This window comes from Electrophorus electricus, chromosome 2, assembly GCF_013358815.1.
Source record: "Electrophorus electricus isolate fEleEle1 chromosome 2, fEleEle1.pri, whole genome shotgun sequence".
NCBI lineage: Eukaryota > Metazoa > Chordata > Actinopteri > Gymnotiformes > Gymnotidae > Electrophorus > Electrophorus electricus.
This window is the reverse complement of record NC_049536.1, coordinates 7,466,277-7,485,417: the sequence shown is the minus strand read 5'-3', so window position 1 is coordinate 7,485,417 and position 19,141 is coordinate 7,466,277. Positions and strand designations below refer to the sequence as shown.

Below are 19,141 nucleotides of genomic sequence, written 5' to 3'. Positions count from 1 at the left end.
GCTGAGAAAAGTGAGATACTGTGCTAGATCAATTTCCAAAAAAGACAATTAACTTATCCCTGGTGGCTACAATAATGGTTTATTATATTGTATTATGTAAAAGATACAATATGATTTATATAGATACACTTCTTAACAATGAAATACATTCCAGACCCCATATTAATATGGACAATAACTCCATTCTTGTCATTGCAAGTTGCCAACACATTAGGTGGCTGTTTCACCATCATTCCATGCTTTTGAAATATATTGTGTAAAACATAGCCTACCATAAAATTCCAGCTTTATGAGAATGTTGCGGTTGAATGAACCTCTTGTCCCTACCCATCTCACAACAGAGAACAGAGTGATATTATGGATCAGGCTGTGCAAAGATGCCCTGGAAGAAAGCCTGCCTGCTAGCAGGCAGAGTATATATGTAATGCCATAACCAAGTGGCTGGCATAGTATATTGAAACATCTGTGCCAAGGGAGGTGGAGAATGACCAAGCTAAGGTCCTCTGGGACTTCAAGATACAGGCTGACAAAATGATGATGGCTAACCAATCAGACAGTAGTGATGGAAAACAGCAGAAGAGGGCCATAGTGATAGATGTAGCAATCCAAAGTGATAGCAACATCAGGAAAACAGAACATTTGAGAAATACAAAGGGCTGCAAGAAGAACTAGAAAAGATGTGGAAGTTGAAGGCATCTGTAGTTCCCATGAAAATCGAAGCACCAGGGGCTGTGTACCCCAAACTGAGCGGTTGTAACTGATCCCAGGAACAAGTTCTGAGACCTGCAGCCAGAAGAGTGCAGTCGTGGGAACAGCTAAGATACTCTAGCAGAGGAAGGAGGGTGACTGGGGAATTTATCTAATTCATATGAATTAGTCAGCAGAAAATTTAATTAATTGTAGGATAAGAGCAGGGGTTTCCACACACTTCAGCGCTCTAGTTCCTAGTTGTGCAAAGGAAGAATAGGCTATTGTAATATTACTGTTATTTCCCTTTTAACTTTAATCATTTGTAGTTAATAAGGAAGCAAACTAAACCTATTTGGACTATCAAATTAGTTTAAGATTAATAATCTTAATTGCATAACACATTATGCTGTTCTTGTTTCATGATGTTTCAGTATGATCTACGCAGGCATGTACTTAACTATGACATGGCTGTTAAATTGAGATAACCTAGTTCCATAAAAAGTAGCTAACCACTTTAAAGGTATTTCATTGTGTATTTCATTCAAACTTAAAGTCCCAATCAGTAATTCCCAACACAGAACCTCAATAAGCACGTGTTGTCTGTTGTTGTGTTACGATTATTTGTTATCTGGAGTCATCAGTTGCTGCAGTATAAAAAAAATATTTAAAAAAATAAGATTTAATAACTAAGCTACAGCTGTGTGAAAGCCAGCTAACTAATTATTGAAATAGTACATCTTAAAAACACATAATTGTATAAACACTTAATGTAGTGCAAACTTATGGAATGCACAGATAAGATAGTAATTCATTTACATGTGACTCAGTTAACGCCCCATGTTAAATTTCATTAAATTAACCCTACAGTAAAAACCCTTTTTATTGTTGAAATCAATTCAATTTGTAGAAACATCCTTACCAATATGCATATTTTTTTTCCCTACTATATGCTATACTATACTGTATTGTGTAGTCTATATACTACATACTATACAATATCTTGTGTTGTAAAATGTTAAGGTATACTTAATAAGAGGTGAATTCATATACCTCAGAACAATGAACTCCACATATATCTGCTTGGTTGTGCAATATAGGGCCGCAGTCCAGAGGACACTGAGGAACAACAACATCTATAATCTAATATTCATATGCAGCCTAGATTAGAAGTACTGGTGCTTGGTACTCAGCTGAGCAAAGAACTGATAAGGAAGAGAGTACGCTGTCAGAAAAGTGTCACAATAAATCGCACTGCAACTTCAGTACGCATACATCTACAATGTAATTTTATCATTCCTTATAACCTTAACCTCAAGATAGCAGTGCCCTCTAGTGTATTATCTTGTGCACTTCTCTGAACACCAAGTTTTTAAGAAGCATTTTTGGACTGATTATTCTGTACGGGAAGATCATCTGACTCTCTAAATAAAGAGTTTATTTACTTAGTGTAACAGGATAGCGGAGGGAGATCAAACAGAGTGCAATGCAGGTGGTATTGATGCAAATAATGGGGATTTATTTTCCCAAAAGTCAAGTGACAGGGAGCATCATGCCATAAACAGACAAAGAAAAAATTTTATTTCAAAGAAAACAACCAAAGAAAGAAAACAAACTCAGTCCAGACCAGATCCATATATCCTGGTCTTTCCTGGAACAAGTCCAGATTAAGTAACTCCTTTAGCTGTTGCTGCTCTAGGTGGGACATATTCGCTGCTTGTGTGCAGTTACCAATAGGGAAATACTGTTCCGTTGGCTCTTCTTCCCCCATAGCTCGTACAAACAGCTGTGTTTCCACTGGCTCCGATCTAGAATAGAACTCTTTATGAAGATTTACATGAAAGATTTTTTTTCCTGTTTACTCATCTCTGGCATACAGATTTCATATGTCACCTTTCCCACTTTGTGAAGAACCTTGTATGGACCATGCCATTTGGTTAACAGCTTGTTATCGCTGGTCAGTAAGAGCAACAGGACCTGTTGCCCTGAGATCAAAGATATATCCCTGGCATTCCAATCATACCAAGCCTTTTGATTCTTTGGGGCTTTCCTCATATTCTCCTGAGCTAATGATGTCATTTGCTCCAAACGCTCCCTCATCTGGATAACATACTCTTTTGCTCACCTTGTGAACCTTCCCAGAGCTCCTTCAGCAGATCAAGAGATCCTCATACTTATCGTCCATACAGAAGCTCAAACAGAGAGAACCCCATAGAAGCTTCTGGCACCTCTCTATATGCAAACAAGTGGTATGGTAACCACTGGTCTCAATCTTTTCCTGACTGTGTGATGAATTTGTGAAGCATAGGCATCAGCGTTCAGTTGAATCTTTCCACCAAGCGACCTGTTTGACAACTGGTTGTTCCATCCCCATTCTTAACACGTTTCAAATCGGACCCTGTCTTACAGATTTCTACTTTGTAACATATGAAAAATTTGGCCTTTTCTCTCACAGGAAGCTACCCAGGTACTTGTGTAATCTGTTGTAATCTCAAAGATAGACTACTGCAACTTGCTACTTGCTGGTTTACCTCTAAGAGCCATCAGACCTCTACAGCGTGTCCAAAATGCAGCAGCACGACTGGTCTTCAATCTTCCAAAGTTCACGTCACTCCACTACTGCACTGCCTTCATTGGCATCTAGTAGCTGCACGCATCAGATTTAAAACCTTGATGCTTGCCTACAAAGTCAAAAATTGACCAGCCCCTCCATACATGATGTCAATGGTCAAAGCCCAATCCTTACCTCGAGTAATTCAAACCTCAATTATGGCTCGGCTTGAAATACCATGCTTCAAGTCTCATGGAAGACAAGCATCGAGACTATTCACTGTCCTGGCTCCTAGATGGTGGAAAGAACTTACACTTGCTGTCCGGACAGCAGAGTCCCTTGCAGGCTTCAATTGCAGACTGAAGACCCATCTATTTGTGGAATATTTAAATGACCACTGACCATGCTCCTATGTTGACTAACTGAAACTTATTGTAGGGTATTGTTTATTGCACTGATGTTGACTGCTCCTTTGTTGACTACAAACTCTATTACTTATTGTTTATTGCACTGATTGTTGTCTGAGAGAGCTTATGTGTTTTGCACATCTAGGCATCAGCATGCCATAAATCTAAATGTTTTTAATGCCCTTAATGCCTAGCAACTCATATACTTGTTTAAGAAGTTGAGAAAGAATGTTTGAGACCTGATCCGTAATAATCTCCTTTAGTACCCAACCACAGGAAAATAGGAAAAGCAGGCAATTAGCAATCTGTCTAAATTTAATGTTTCTAATGGGAAAAGCTTCCAGCTACCTTTTAGCATAATCACAGATCACTAACATATATCCATTACCACTCTCAATTCTTTCTGATGGCCCCAGTATGTCCATACATATTCTCTCAAACAGCATTTCTATCACTGGTAGATTTTGCAGTCGAGCATGTTACTCCTCTCTCTGACATCACCAGACATTCAACATGTCTTACAAAATTCAATTACCATCGGTGTATAACAATGGCCAACTAAGACGACTAGCAATCCTCGCCAGTGACTTATATTTGCCCAAATATCCAGCCCATGTAACTGACTTTGTAAGTGTTATGACTGTATCTCTGAGAGACTCTGGCACTGCTAACAATTCTACCTCTGCCTTCACTTGACACAAGATACCATTATTTGTGACATATTTTTCATCTTTTATGCCTTGTGTCATTCCCTGCTTCGCTCCATCTATTTCTGAAACCTTCTGAAATCAACCCTGCAGTGTAGCATCTGCGTTCTGCAGCTCAGCTATATCTTCTGGAATTTGCATTTCTAAACTAATGGGTGGTTGCAAAACATCTCCCTGATTCATTTTAAGTGCCTTTAACTTTTACCCTTCTCTCCTGGATTTACACGTTTTATCTTATTTTCAATAACTGTGTCAATGAAGAGTAACTCACTCAAATTTTCTCCATTGCAGGATTTCACTTGTGCAATTAAAATCACACAAAATCTGAAGACCTTGACCTAATACCACTGAACAGGGTACTTGAGGAACTAATGCTAATGGCATAAAAAATGTCTGACCATTCGCTGTTAAGAAAACTTCAGCTGTTGGGTAAACTTTGTATTCACCTTCACGAGGCTTGCCAATTCCGCTAGCATTCCCTCTGCAGGATTTCCTGGTCTAGATACCGCCTAATTGTGTGTGGCATCCTGTGCCGCAGCTACCACTTGACTTTCCAAAGAGCTTTGCACCACCTCTTGTTCCAGCACCGGTCTTTCTACCACTCCTCTGTCTCGTTTGCACTTGGGTGGCATCCTTACCCATGTCGTCGTCTGTTATAGTGCAAGTCCCGTTCAACGTAGGACCACTCCTGACATCCTTTAACGGAACCGCTCCCTTCAGTGGGACCGCTGCGATTAATGGAACCACTTCTGGTGGAATGATGGAAATGTATTTTCCCAAATGTCCAGTGACAGGGAGCATCATGCTACACGCAGACGAAGAAAAAAAAAGGCAACTTCAAAGAAAACCACCAAAGAAAGAAAATAAATTCAGAAAATTAAACCTAAATAAGTGTAGCTCAGCATGCATTCCAATTATAGCAGTATATCAGCACATATCTACCAGCTACCTCGGAGCATTTCTGCCTATACCTCGCTCCTTATATATACTTAAATATCCTTATATATTATATATACACATTAACTTTAGCAATTATCTACATAGTCAGTTGGTCACCCTGAACAATGTAAGAAAGTTACAATTACAATTATCATTATTTTCCAGAACTCTTGCAATAGGTTTGTTCCACCTGATAGAGGTTTCTTGAGTTAAGATAAAAACTTTTTCAAACCATATGTGTTATCCGTGTCATCACTCCTTCTCTGTTTATCAACATGGAACGGACAGGAGTCCCGTTACACTTATACAAGAATGAAAACTCTGACCAGATTTGTCGCAGTTGGAATATAAATGGACATCCCAATACCAAATCAGATGTGTTACCCATATATTAGAAATTGCTCTATTGGACTGATAGGCGAATCTGGACCCGATATCAGCACTGCTGATTTGCAAACTATTAATGGGCTGACAATTAGTTACCTTTACCTACCAAACACAGGGTAAGCTTTAGGTCTATGTGTCATCTGGCTACGCTGAGTCAGTGGGCAGTAGACAGGCCAGTACATAATGTAACTACTGCACATCTGAGTGGACACGTATGGCGTCAGACTCCTTGCGGTCTCATTCTCTCTTTCTGTTTGAAGGGGAACTTTAGTTCACGTGTGTACTCATACCAAGAAACTATGCAACATAAGTCTATGGTTATGTTATTTTCTCCACCCCCTCTTTTGTTACACAGTCCTGGCGTTGCAAAAACAGACACTAACTGCGCGGTCGCAGTCGTTAGCTAGTAAGATAGCTAACTACTGACCCTCCTCCCCCTGCGGCCTGACTGGAAATGAGTGAAGATGTCGGTTTCGGGGCTGAAGGCCGAATTAAAGTTCTTGGAGTCAATTTTTGATCCAAATCATGAACGTTTCAGAATTATTGATTGGAAACCAGACGAGCTCAGCTGCCAGTTTAATGTGACTGGGGAAAAGTTATTGATCATCCATTGCAACATCACGGTAAGGAAAGACTGGAAGACCTCGAATAACTTAGCTAAAGCTAACTATTTAGCCTACTCGTTACTCAAAACCCAAACTAGCGTTAGCTAACTAATCTTAGCTAGCTTGCTAAAAAGGAGATGGAAAAAGCTTCGTGACATGTCACCTATACTAGATGTGTGCTGTCGGTTTGATCACCTGTCTCTCTCTTAGTAAAAGGCGAGCGGGGTATCTATATAGTTTGGCCTGTGTCGATATATATATATATATATATATATATCGATGTCAGTCATAGCTAAGATAGGTTAGCTAACTTAAACAAGTTACTGAAGTAGCCAACGACACGCTTATTGTCATAACCAATGAGCTAGCTAGTTAATTTAGCTTGCTAGCTATTAGCTGGTTGGTTCGCTAACTTAAACATGCAGCTAAAGCTTGCAAACAGCTTGCTTCTAAATGCATTTGTTCATGCTAATGCACTGCTACTGAAAAACGCTCGCTCACTCGCTAAGTATAATAAAATATTCACTACAAAAAGCTACACGTAGCAAACTCATATTGTTTACTCACCATAAACAACGATTTTCTAGCCCAGTTGATTGTCAGCTAGCAAAGCCTATTGAGTAGAGGCGTAGCTAGTTGGACAGGCAGCTTGAGTTCTGGTAGTTAGCTACGCTAACGTTTCAGGTTATCTGTGCTGGAATGTGACACTTTGCTAACCAGACGGTTAGCTGCTCTCTCTCTCTCTCTCATTGTATATATATATATATATATATATATATATATATATATATATATATATAAATAATTAAAAGTGTGTGTGTGTATCTGCCTCAGAAGGGCTCCATTTAGGTAGGTAGGTAGGTAGCTACCAACGCTTAAATACCATTAAGGATACCATTAGTTGCGCAATATGATTATTCGCCCAGAATGTTTCACTTTAGAATTCCGAGTTTAAATTGCCCAAATATTAAATTGACCTAATTCACAAATAAGGTTTGGTCTGTCATTCAGCTAAATTCTTATAATGATAGCTTAGCTAGTTAGCTCGATAGCTGGGTTATCTAAGATGGATAGGTCAGTAGGTTAGCTAAGATAGGTAGTTTACACTTGTGAAGTTTAACGTCTGAAAGACAATTGCTCGCTAACAAGTGATTACAAGGTAGATCATGGATAAATTGTTAGTGCAAATCGCACAAAATTCCGTTTCCTAAGATGGGCTACCTAGCTGGGATCTAGTTGTCTAGCAACTTTATAGTCAGGTTTAGGCAGCTGTTTGTTGACAAGTTCAGTGTGTAAAAGATCAAAACCGAACTGGTAAAATAAAGAGTAATTGAAGAAACAATTCGGTTTTAGGCAAATTTGACATGTATACGTTTTATGCTTTATATAAAAATGTAAACATCAGTGTTTTTTTTTGCGAACGGGTATGTGTTTAACAAATTATTGTTCTATATATAAGGACGGCTTTGTAATGCTTGTATAGAATAAATATATTATTTTTTAAAACGTTGCTATAACTACGATACAGCGTTACAGATTGTGCCAGCCGCCATCTGAACGTTTCGAGACATCTCGATTCTACTTCTGGTTTGCAGTTTGCAATGAAGTGCGGGGAAAATATAGGCAGGGATGTTTGGCTGTTGCTATCTTAAGCAGGAAAGGGGAACACGTCATTCATTACCTCTCTATTCTACATTGCACTACGTCAACACAGCCTTTTACGAAATGTATTTTGTCACATGCCCATACCTGACCTCATACTGCTTTAAATTTAACGACTGCAGAGGACCGAATAGTTCATTTACACCAACTTCAAAACATCCTGCCCTCCTGCTTTAGTTTTCCACAGCCTGTTTTGCTTTTAGGAGTCTTACCCTTCAACTCCACCTATATGGTTTGTGGAATCAGATGATCCAAGTCTGACAGAGGTGTTGGAGAGGCTGGAAGATGTCCGGAGAGGTAGTACTCTGGTATGGAAGCAGAGTGGAAGAATTTTCTTCTAATTTTAACTTTATCCTTTTCAAGTCACCGCCCAACATTTGTTCTTAATTCTCTCTGATAATCGGTTGCTAACTGTGGAAATAATACTTATTTTTCTGTCCCCTTCAGCTCCTCCAGCAGTTAAAAAGGCTGATCTGTGATCTTTGTCGACTCTATAACCTGCCCCAGCATCCTGATGTGGAGATGCTAGACCAGCCTCTTCCTGCTGGACCCATCAGTCATGAGAGAAAGGTTACGCAGATCACTCTTTTGAATTGGTTTTACTTAATTTACTTTGAGTAAAACCTGGATAGTAATACCTCTTTTCTTTATTTCTACTGTTCCTTCTAGCATGCAACAACAGATGAAGTAACATCTGAAGAAGAGGAAGAGGAAGAAATGGCAGAGGTTTTTTTTTAATTGTTATTTGTCATCTGTTTTAAATAGTAGTGGGCCTTCTATGTGTCCTCTATAAGAATGAATCAAGTAAATGTGTTGTAATCATTTTCTTTGTGGTTTCTGTGCGGTAGCAGGATATTGAAGATCTAGACCACTATGATATGAAAGAGGAAGAACCTGTAGATGGTAAAAAGTCAGATGATGATGGTATAGATAAGGAGAACCTTGCCATTCTAGAGAAAATTCGGAAGAACCAGAGGCAAGACCACTTGAATGTAAGTGTGTTTCGGTAAGGTAACTTGCATCATCCATGTTTGGGAACATGTTTTTTTTTTTTTCTCCCCCCAGGTATTTGATCATTTTCCGCTATTTGAATAATTCAGTATATTGGTTTAGCATTTCCTTTGTTCTCAAATTGTCCGCCGTATTTTGTTGTATTCCAGTCAGTAAACACTGTTCAACTTATTTTTTTGCTGTTATAATCATGTGGTTACTGATGTTTGTTTTCAAAACAAGTTCTCTTTCTTATCCTCCATTCTACAAGTTGTCCAAGGATTGCAAGTATATGAGTCAATTGGGTCACCATATTGTTCCAAAGTAACAATGGTGTTGTTCTAAAGTGCATTTTTAAATTGTGCATTTAAAAAAATTAAAAAATAAAAACATTTTATAGGTCTATATTTTGCATTTTTAGGGAGCGGTATCCGGTTCTGTTCAGGCCTCAGACCGTCTCATGAAGGAACTCAGGGAGATCTATAGGTCACAGAGTTACAAGACAGGTGAGTGTGCATGTACTTGAGGTACATTTTCTGTAAATGACTATATGGGAGTGTTGGGGCTGTTTAATGATCAGTTGATATTTGTTTACCTCCTGTAGCTGTCTTTTTTATGTAAAATGTAATACAGAAGAAGAGAGTGCTGGTACAGGATTTTTGTGCATTCATATGCTTTCTGTGCTTTCAAACTTTGGGTGCACAAAGTTTGATAAAAGGCTTCTGATATTATGCTAAGTGGGTGAGTGTGGTGGAGTATTTTTGAATACTGCCTTTTACTTTTAGTTCAGTGTGTAGAATGCAAAGTTGTGTAGATAGACTTTATTCAAGGTATTGTAGATAGACTTTATTCCTTTTGCAGGAATCTATTCAGTGGAGCTTGTCAACGACAGTCTTTATGAATGGCATGTCAAGTTGAGGACGTAAGTACAGCCAAGTGCAAGTGTTTTGTCTGACTACTTTTTTGAAAACTTAAATGGTACTGAGTTCACTTAAAAAGAATGTCATAATCTTCTTTACACTTGTATTAACAGGGTAGATCCAGATAGTCCATTGCACAGTGACTTGCAGGTCTTGAAGGAAAAAGAAGGAGTGGACTACATTCTGCTCAACTTTTCTTATAAAGTTCGTTCTCCCCCTTATATATGATTTTACATTTGAAGTATGCCCTAATACAGTTTGCTATATTATTTGTATCTTCGCTCTTTTTTGTTTTGTTTTGTTTTTTTGTTTTTGTTTTTTCTTTGTTTTTTGTTTTTTAAGGATAACTTTCCTTTTGATCCTCCCTTTGTACGGGTAGTGTCTCCTGTACTCTCCGGAGGGTCAGTACAAAAATATTTTCTAACTAATATATTTGGAAATTGTTTTACTTTCAAATATCCTCTAATGTTATTGTGTAAGCTCTTTATTTTTCAAGGTCATTGTAATTTAGACTCTTAAGGAAATGTTTAAGAACTCATTTTAAATAATATTTCCCAGTGTTTCTACTTGTGAAAACTGTTTTTTAGTGATTAAATGCTAGCACCTAGCTGAGAGTATAAAGGGTGTTGTTAATGTTCTGTTTATAGCTGGGGGTACCTTTTATTTCAAGGATTCTTTTATGTGCATTCAGTATGCCATGTCTTCTAAGTGATTTAGAAGTGACACGTGCTGTAGATTTTCAACACATTTCCAGGATCATTTTTCCTTTTCATCACTGTGTATGTTTTTTCTAGCTATGTTCTGGGAGGAGGAGCTTTGTGTATGGAACTTCTAACTAAACAGGTTTGAATTTTGAATGTTACACTGACAGTTGAGCTCAGTTAATGCACAGAAACCTATTAAATATGCTCTCTTATGCACCCTCAGGGCTGGAGCAGTGCCTACTCTATAGAGTCTGTCATCATGCAAATCAATGCCACCCTGGTGAAAGGGAAGGCTAGGATACAGTTTGGAGCAAATAAGGTTTGTACCAGGCCTCTGCTTTTATGTGAACATTTACATTTGTAAACAGAATGGTTGCCCAACTATACTGCTGTTTCCTTTATAACAGAACCAGTATAATCTTGTGAGAGCACAACAGTCATACAAGTCTTTGGTCCAGATTCATGAAAAAAACGGTAAGAATGCTGTCAGCACGTTCACATGCATTTGCGTCCTCTACTTTTTTAAAATATGGACTGAATTAATCTGTTAAACTGAGTTTATTTTATGCGTTCCTGTTTTGCCCTACAGGCTGGTACACACCCCCTAAAGAAGATGGCTAAGAGCCCCCTTCTTGCACACTGGGAATATGAGATTTCTGATGAACCATTTGCTGTTTTATTTTCATAATGTTATTTCCTTCAAATTCTTCGCTTCATGTGGAGTGTGAGGTCCCACTCGGAAATGCTTCTCTCTATCTAACCTCTCTTCCCCATTACTTGTTGTTTATCCTCCTCTCATCTCTTGTTTTCTCTGGTTTAATACGGGAAAAGAGGGATGTGTGAGACCCAGAACCTTGGTACTAATGCGTGTCTTTTGCTGAGTGATTTTTAGATGCCACCAGACACGTCTGTTTTTACTGACTGGAGCGACAGGTATGGCTCCTTAACAGAGATAGATGAAGTTTTTTTATTTTATTTTATCCCTTGTCTGCTTTTATTGGATGTTTTTACCATCAAGGCTTCAGACTTTTGGCGAGGGGTGGGGGAGTGTTTGATCTTCGGACAAGAATCGATGCAATAAGAAACAACGTGAAGACAAGCCATTTCTCTCTTATCTGTTAGCACCGATATCTTCCGTATTTTTTGCATTCAGTTTTACCATGTATTGGTACATTTAATGCTGATATTGTTAAAGAATCATTACTTGCCAGTGTTTTGTTCAATCTCTATAGGAAGCCCCTATGTTAATGATAAAGGGATAAGGGAGAGTAGGATTTGTATCTAGTTCAAATATTAACTTTGGACGAATACCACTCAATTGTCAGTTTCTTGCTTTATCCTGTGGCTAATCTAACCAGAAATGGGCAAACACAGTTCTGACTGGAATGGGGGGGAAGAGTATGTGTCATCATTGTTATGTAGCTACACAGAAGTCTGCTTGTATACTTGTAAATGGATTTGTGGTCCAAGACTCTATTGTGCCGTTTATGTGAAGTAAGTTCTTTTTCGGCCTTTGGATGTGCCACGTTACACAACAAGTCAGAGTTCTGATGGGGCCTAAGACCTTGAGGGTCATTTGTATGTTTTTTGGGCTGTTGAAGGTTAAGTAGGAAGAGCACATACAAGTACAACTTTATTGTCAGGGTTTGTGATCTATTTTTTCTTGAGTCTGAAGATGTCATTCATTTTCTGTTTTTAAAGTTCACTTGCAGACAAAGATTTACCAATTTACCTTAAGTTGTCAGCTAAACATTGGAGGCACTTGGTGGCATAGGGTAAAATCCATTGATGAGGAGGAATAATTCTTTGCATAATTGAGAGGTATATTAACAATTATTTTTGCATCTCCATCATTAAAAACAACTTTGAGAACTTTCAGGTCTATGAGACATTGTTACAGTGGATTAAGCTTGCAAAAACTCATTGAATCAGTGTTGATTTGCACACTTCTCAGCAGTCACTCCAAACCAGGCATGTTAATTTGGGGGTATCTTTGAATTTTCAGTGGCAACTCGGGGAAAGAAAACAGTGTCAGCTACTTTAATGATCTCTTGGTCAGTGCTGTGGTGTTTTTTGTTGTTGTTGTTGTTGTTGTTGTTGTTGTTTTTGTATGTTTTTGTATGTTTTTCTTCTTTACTGAATAATTCAGTATCACAATATGTTTTAATATGTTCAAGAACTATGTTTATTTAAAGAGGAGTGCAAAGATGTCAAGAATCAGGCCTTCATTATGATTGATTGTGTCTCATTCCAATAAAGGCCATCCTGTGATAACATGGTCATATTTGTATAGGTCATAGTCTTAAAGATGACCTAGGATGTAAGAAATCTTTCTTGATCATTTTGATCTTTTGGCACAAGATATTGTATGCCTCCTTGTCATGATTGTCATGTCCAGATTTGAGATTACAGGAAAGCCATATGTAACACTGTCTTGCAGATCATAGATGCAATTTTTCATGTGTTTTGGATTGCTTTCAAGCATATGTTGGTTATTGATCTTGTCATTCCTTTTCAGTGTGTCTGACACATTCTCTTAAGAGCAGCATAGCTGAGTACTGTTATCTGCTCAATGATGCTGCTCTCTTGTTTTCACTGTATAATTTTGTTTGTTTGTTTATTTAATTTGGGAATTTACAGTCTACACCTTGTGAAGTAAACAATACTGATTTTGTTGTAATCAAACTGGGCTGCTGTTGCAAACAGTGTGCTACTATGTATGACTGAACAACAAAGACTTTTTTTTTTTTTTTTTTTTTTCCTTCAAAAACCTCAGATTGACCAATCACGGTGTTCTCTCTCGGTGGACTAGTTAACTTACTCTTGGCATGCTTAAGTTTATTTTGTTTGTTTGTTTTTTCATTGCAAGGTAATTTTGACCATGTACAGTAAGATTTGTAAACTTGTATCAAGTTTACAAATAAAGGATTTTATGAGGGTTATTGTTTAATGTGTCATTGACATGCAGTAACCTCAGTGCCAAGAAAACACTCAATGCAATGAACACTCAGTGTTCAGAATTAAAATTGATATTTTATGTCCTAGAAAATGTATAAATGGAAAATTGCTAAACAGACCCTTAGGTTGTGTGTGTGTGTAAATCTTGATAAAAATGCTGTCATGACATCCATCACATCTCAACTGCCAACAGAGCACACTTTGACTAGCTTTGCATTGCAGGTAGTAGCAGTCAGTGCCCTGCTGCTATTTATGCTTATGAGGTTTGTCTAGTTTTAATTTGATTTAACCAGCTTTAATTAGACCAATACAAAATATTAGTGAATTACTTTCAAATGTATCTTTTGATATATTTCTAATAACTAGTATTATCAGTTTAATGTGCAGGGTAAGAACCAAAATTGTTTATTATTGATTTATAGCAGGTGGAGTGTTTCTAAATACACTAAAACTACAGAAAAATAATACATTCAGCATAAGCAATATGCAAAAATGAACAATATTTTTATTTTTTAAAAATTCATAACTTTTGGGACTAGAATTTAAAAAATTACTTCCTAATATTTTTAAAGGTGCCATAGAATGGAAAAAATTACCTTGTCATAGTGCAATAAGGAGAGTTTGGTCCATGAACTATTAATCTGTGAACATCAAACTCTGTTGGCACTTCCTTCTGCAGGTATTGTGAAGATCAAAACAATGACAGGATCAACAAGTACACACACACACACGCACACATATATACATGTATATCAAATATCACAATCCCGCGATCTGTGATTTTATGCACTTTTTGTAGACTGAAGCAAATTAAATAGTGGAGATAGAGGCACAGAGGTAAATAGTTGCACATCAGAAAACTATTTTAAAAAACTAAATACATGTTTCCAGGGCACCTTCACATAAAAAAATCACACTTAAAATTAAATGATCATTAATTACGGTCACAGTAAATAAAATCTACCTGAATGTAGCAGCATCAAGTACTATCAACAGGTAAAATTAAAAATCTCTTCACTTACATATTCTGCTCTCATTAAGTGTGATCTTTCGTTTGGAGTACCCAGACAGTGATCTACTTTCATTCAGTGTTGCTGTCAGCGGTAAAAAAACAAACATAAAATAAAGAACTTTCTCTTCATTACAACCTGAAAGTTGGACAAACAGTAGCGGCAAGGTAAGCAGATGCAATTCTTTATTTCTGATACACACAGTATACATATCATCAAACTTTGCATCTTAAAAGAAATTGCTGTTATTTAATATTGTTGGGAAGCTTGTTAGAAATTATAACTGTTATTGACACATATTGTCCTCTCAGAACTGCCTAAATGGTTTTATTGCCGAATTTCTATAAAGGTAGTGTATTCTTTCCATTCAAGTGTAGAAAACGAACTTTGAACATTATACTCTGCAATTCTGGCATTGGTTGTAAAAGTTCCTGATTGGCTGTCATGCATTCAGGAGGACCTTTAACCTACATTCTCTTATTTAAACAACTTTACATGGCACGATTGCAACAATTTCCTTAGGTTTACTTCTAATTTGGTGAGTATCTTTCAATAGTTTCTCTGAATAGTATATTATTTGCCTGTTATTTGAAGAAATGTGTTTAGTGCAACGGCAAGGTCCAAACATATAACGGCACTACTAAGAAGCAAAAAATATGGCACTGGTTTTTAATTTTTAGCACTAAGCAATAAGAACAATTGGGTGTGAAACATCTGTCATTTGTTACATTGTTACTAACAACAAAACAATTAAAAAAATCTTTTTTTTCAAAAGCTAAAACAGTAGCTTACTAGGAAATAAATAAGGGCACACTTAAATCAGTGTCTATTAGGAGCATATATGTGTTAACATTACAATAAAATATGAAAAACATATATTGAAATGTTTTGGTAATGAATTAAGCAAACTTTGGACAAAAAAAAGTATGAAAAAGACAACAACAACAACAACAACCAAAAGAAAATGAAGTGGACCTATATATCTCCATGAAAACTGGGGCCAATTTGACCTCTGTTAAAAAGATATGCTGTTGAGAGGTACAATTTTTTAAAATATGGTTAAATGCTTGAAATTCGGCTCAGTGTTCAAAACCGTTTAATTTAAATAGGCTACTTTTTAAAACCATGTTAATTAACTTTTGCCTTCTGAAGAAAAATAACCTGCAAAAGCCTAAGTATGATGTAAAAATATGGTTTGTAATAATAGCAAAATATATTTTTTAAATGACAATTTAAAAATATTTTCTTACTAAATACACTCAAGATACAGATTTTGTAATTTCTTGACCAATCTGTCAATTCTAAATCTATGGCAATTTGTTTTTGAAATCTATTACTCCAATATCTTTCATAACCGAGTGATTTGTTTTCCTCGCAGTCTGAACATGAAGATGTGTCTTTCATTGCCTTTCACAATATTGGCACTCTTATTTGAAATATTGGGAGTATATGGAGGAAAAGTGTTGGTGTTTCCAATAGATGGAAGCCACTGGGTAAACATGAAAGTTATTATTGAAGAGTTACACTCAAGAGGCCACAATCTGACTGTGATTCGACCTTCTAACAGCTGGTATATCAAGGAAATGTCTCCCCACTACACTTCCATTACCATTCCAATTGAAGGTGAAATTGATAAATTTTACAATACATTTATAAAAAGAATGCTAGACATCAGAACAGAAGGAAGGTCAGTTTGGGCTGATATTCATCTCTCAATCGAGATTTTCTATAGTCTTAATGAATTCCATGAAAAGTTGATAAAGATAATGACAAAAATATTTGAAGATGAAGCCATGATGGAATCCATCCAAGATGCTAAATATGATGTAGTCCTATCTGATCCTGTTCTTGGAGGTGGTGCAATATTAGCACATCGTTTTAATATTCCTTTGGTTTTCAATGTTCGATGGACTGTCCACGGAGAAGGACACTTCGCAATTGCGCCCTCACCTCTGTCATATGTGCCTGTCCCTGGATCAGAACAAACAGATAAAATGACATTCTTTCAGAGGATTGGCAATGTTTTGTTTTATATTTTCAACCTGTTCCATCAAGCAGTGATTGTACACCCCCACTACAGCACCTTTTGTCAAAAACACTTTGGACCCGATGTTGATTATTTTTCCCTCTTTCAAAATGCAGACATCTGGCTTATGAGAAATGACTTCACTTTTGAGTTTCCACGACCCACAATGCCAAATGTAGTCTACATGGGTGGCTTTCAGTGCAAACCCTCTAAGTCACTTCCTGATGACCTAGAAGAGTTTCTTCAGAGTTCAGGGGAGCATGGAGTTATTGTTATGTCATTAGGAACCATCATCAGTCAGCTTCCACAAGGCCCCACTGAGGAAATTGCAGCAGCTTTTTCCGAGCTGCCTCAAAAAGTCATTTGGCGATATATCGGACCTCAGCCTGCTAGCCTTGGTAATAACACATTGCTTGTGGACTGGATGCCACAGAATGACCTTCTTGGTCATCCCAAAACAAAGGCATTTGTAGCCCATGGAGGAACCAATGGTGTTCAGGAGGCTATTTACCATGGTGTGCCTATTTTAGGTCTACCTTTACTGTTTGATCAGCCTGATAACCTCTCTAGGATGAAGGCAAAGGGAACTGCAAAACTTGTGGACATTGCAACTTTGGACAAAACAGTGTTTTTGGAGGCATTGCAGGAGGTGCTGTATAATCCATCATACAGGAACAACATGCAAAGGTTGTCTATGCTGCATCGAGACCAGCCCATGAAACCTCTTGATCGTGCTGTCTTCTGGATTGAATTTGTTATGAGGAACAAAGGGGCTCCTCACCTGCGTACACAGTCTTTCAGAATGTCCTGGATTTCCTACCACTCTGTGGATGTTATACTTACACTACTGGGGATGTTGTTGTTTAACTTACTGATTATTGTTTATGTGAGCAGATATATTTTGTTTCAGACTTTACTGAGAAAGAAAATAAAAAATGAATGTACATGACCATTGTTTAGTTGCAAATGTAGTAGATATATAGGATATTCAATGTGTTGTATAGATGGATTTACTTATGAGTTTAGAACGTTAATCTGAGACATGTTTACTATGCTTCCTTTCACCATTGTTCACCGGTTCCTTTATGGTATAATGTATTTCAGAAAAGCTGATTGGAGCCAGAGGTTTAAGTTTAAATTGGGGGGGGGGGGGGGGGGGGGTTGTAGAAACTGGGAAAAGGAGACTTAACTTACCAACCCTCTCTCGTGTGAAAATTCTTGAATAAAAATGATTTAATCTTCAATCTCTGTGTTTATGAATTTTTTATTTGAAAGATATCAACATTTGGTTTCATATTTAACAAGGAATAAATATATTCACTGTTACTGCAATCTTCAAACATTTATGTTTTTGACAGCTTTTGATGAAATGACAGCTGTTTTGGTTATCAACTGAATCTAGTTGAAGTTAATTATTAAATCAAGGTATGAATGTCTCAAAGCTTTGTCCTTTTTTACAAGCTTGTGTTATGAAATCAGTTAATAGACACAGATAGCTGGAGTTCACAGACAAAATGAATAACCAATACTGGTGCTGTTACCTTTTTATTAGTTCGACTGCTGAAAACAGTGCATAAACTTTATATTGCAAGAAATCATTAAATATCAATATTGCTAGACTAAAACAAGCAACTAAATCCGAAAAGGCTGGAGACTGTAAGTCATTGATAAAAAAGCATTCTTCCCACGCCCAAAAATGAATGTTTCTTTAATGTATGTTTCTTTCTGTGAAAAACTACCTGATTCACTTTTTTTTTTTTTCTGAGCCACACCATATCCATAAACCTGAATAGATAGCTGAATGAGTTATGTTTACAGCGGGGCATACTCTAGCTGAGTTTCACTAATGTTTAATTCAGGCTGCACTGTACATTGCACTGTACATTGGTCATATAGTGGTGTGAAAAAGTGTTTTCTCCCTTCCTGATATCTTATTTTTTTGCATGTTTGTCACACTTAAATGTTTCAGATCATCAAACAAATTTAAATATTAGACAAAGATAACACAAGTAAGCACAAAATGCAGTTTGTAAATGAAGGTTTTTATTATTAAGGGGGAAAAAATCCAAACCTACACGGCACTGTGTGAAAAAGTGATTCCCCCTGTTAAAACATAAATTAACTGTGGTTTATAGCATCTTTGGAAAGCTGAGGTCAATTTCTCTAGCCACACCCAGGCCTGATTACTGCCACACCTGTTCTCAATCAAGAAATCACTTAAGAAATTCAGGAACAAATAAGATACAAAATAATTGAGATCTATCAGTGTGAAAAAGGTTATAAAGCCATTTCTAAAGCTTTGGGACTCCAGCAAACCACAGTAAGAACCATTATCCACAAATGGTGAAAACATGGAACAGTGGTGAACCTTCCCAGGAGTGACTGGCTGACCAAAATTACCCCAAGAGTGCAGCGACGACTCATCCAAGAGGTCACAAAAGACTCCACAACAACATCCAAAGAACTGCAGGCCTCACTTGCCTCAGTTAAGGTCAGTGTCCATGACTCCACCATAAGAAAGACACTGGGCAAAAATGGCCTGCATGGCAGAGTTCCAAGATGAAAACCACTGGTGAGCAAAGAAGAAC

At 37.2% G+C, this 19,141-nt stretch overlaps 2 protein-coding genes across 3 annotated transcripts; both read left to right on the top strand.

Moving 5' to 3' along the window:
• Positions 1–5,881: 5,881 nt before the first annotated feature.
• Positions 5,882–13,501, top strand: ube2q2 (ubiquitin-conjugating enzyme E2Q family member 2). Of its 2 annotated transcripts, none has more exons than XM_027018385.2 (13): positions 5,882–6,301; positions 8,149–8,253; positions 8,393–8,515; positions 8,615–8,671; positions 8,797–8,937; positions 9,357–9,441; positions 9,797–9,857; positions 9,969–10,059; positions 10,198–10,256; positions 10,650–10,698; positions 10,783–10,878; positions 10,967–11,033; positions 11,149–13,501. In XM_027018385.2, the coding sequence occupies exons 1-13, from the start codon at positions 6,143–6,145 to the stop codon at positions 11,178–11,180; spliced, it is 1,125 nt and encodes a 374-aa protein (XP_026874186.2). In that variant the 5' UTR covers positions 5,882–6,142; the 3' UTR covers positions 11,181–13,501. The 2 variants fall into 2 exon arrangements, with proteins under 2 accessions (XP_026874186.2, XP_026874185.2); XM_027018384.2 differs by having other exon boundaries at positions 8,794–8,937.
• Positions 13,502–16,293: 2,792 nt separating this feature from the next.
• ugt5a1 (UDP glucuronosyltransferase 5 family, polypeptide A1) lies at positions 16,294–17,502 on the top strand. Its single transcript, XM_035523643.1, has 2 exons — positions 16,294–16,546; positions 16,631–17,502. The coding sequence occupies exons 1-2, from the start codon at positions 16,294–16,296 to the stop codon at positions 17,500–17,502; spliced, it is 1,125 nt and encodes a 374-aa protein (XP_035379536.1).
• The last annotated feature ends 1,639 nt before the right edge of the window (positions 17,503–19,141 follow it).

Coding starts and splice junctions, on each gene's coding strand:
- ugt5a1 (XM_035523643.1), top strand. CDS start 16,294: ATGACAAAAATATTTGAAGATGAAGCCATGATGGAATCCATCCAAGAT. Junction 16,547..16,630: donor ATTCTTTCAGAGGATTGGCA/ATGTTTTGTTTT, acceptor AAAAACACTTTG/GACCCGATGTTGATTATTTT.
- ube2q2 (XM_027018384.2), top strand. CDS start 6,143: ATGTCGGTTTCGGGGCTGAAGGCCGAATTAAAGTTCTTGGAGTCAATT. Junction 8,938..9,356: donor AGAGGCAAGACCACTTGAAT/GTAAGTGTGTTT, acceptor TTGCATTTTTAG/GGAGCGGTATCCGGTTCTGT. Junction 10,879..10,966: donor TACAGTTTGGAGCAAATAAG/GTTTGTACCAGG, acceptor CCTTTATAACAG/AACCAGTATAATCTTGTGAG.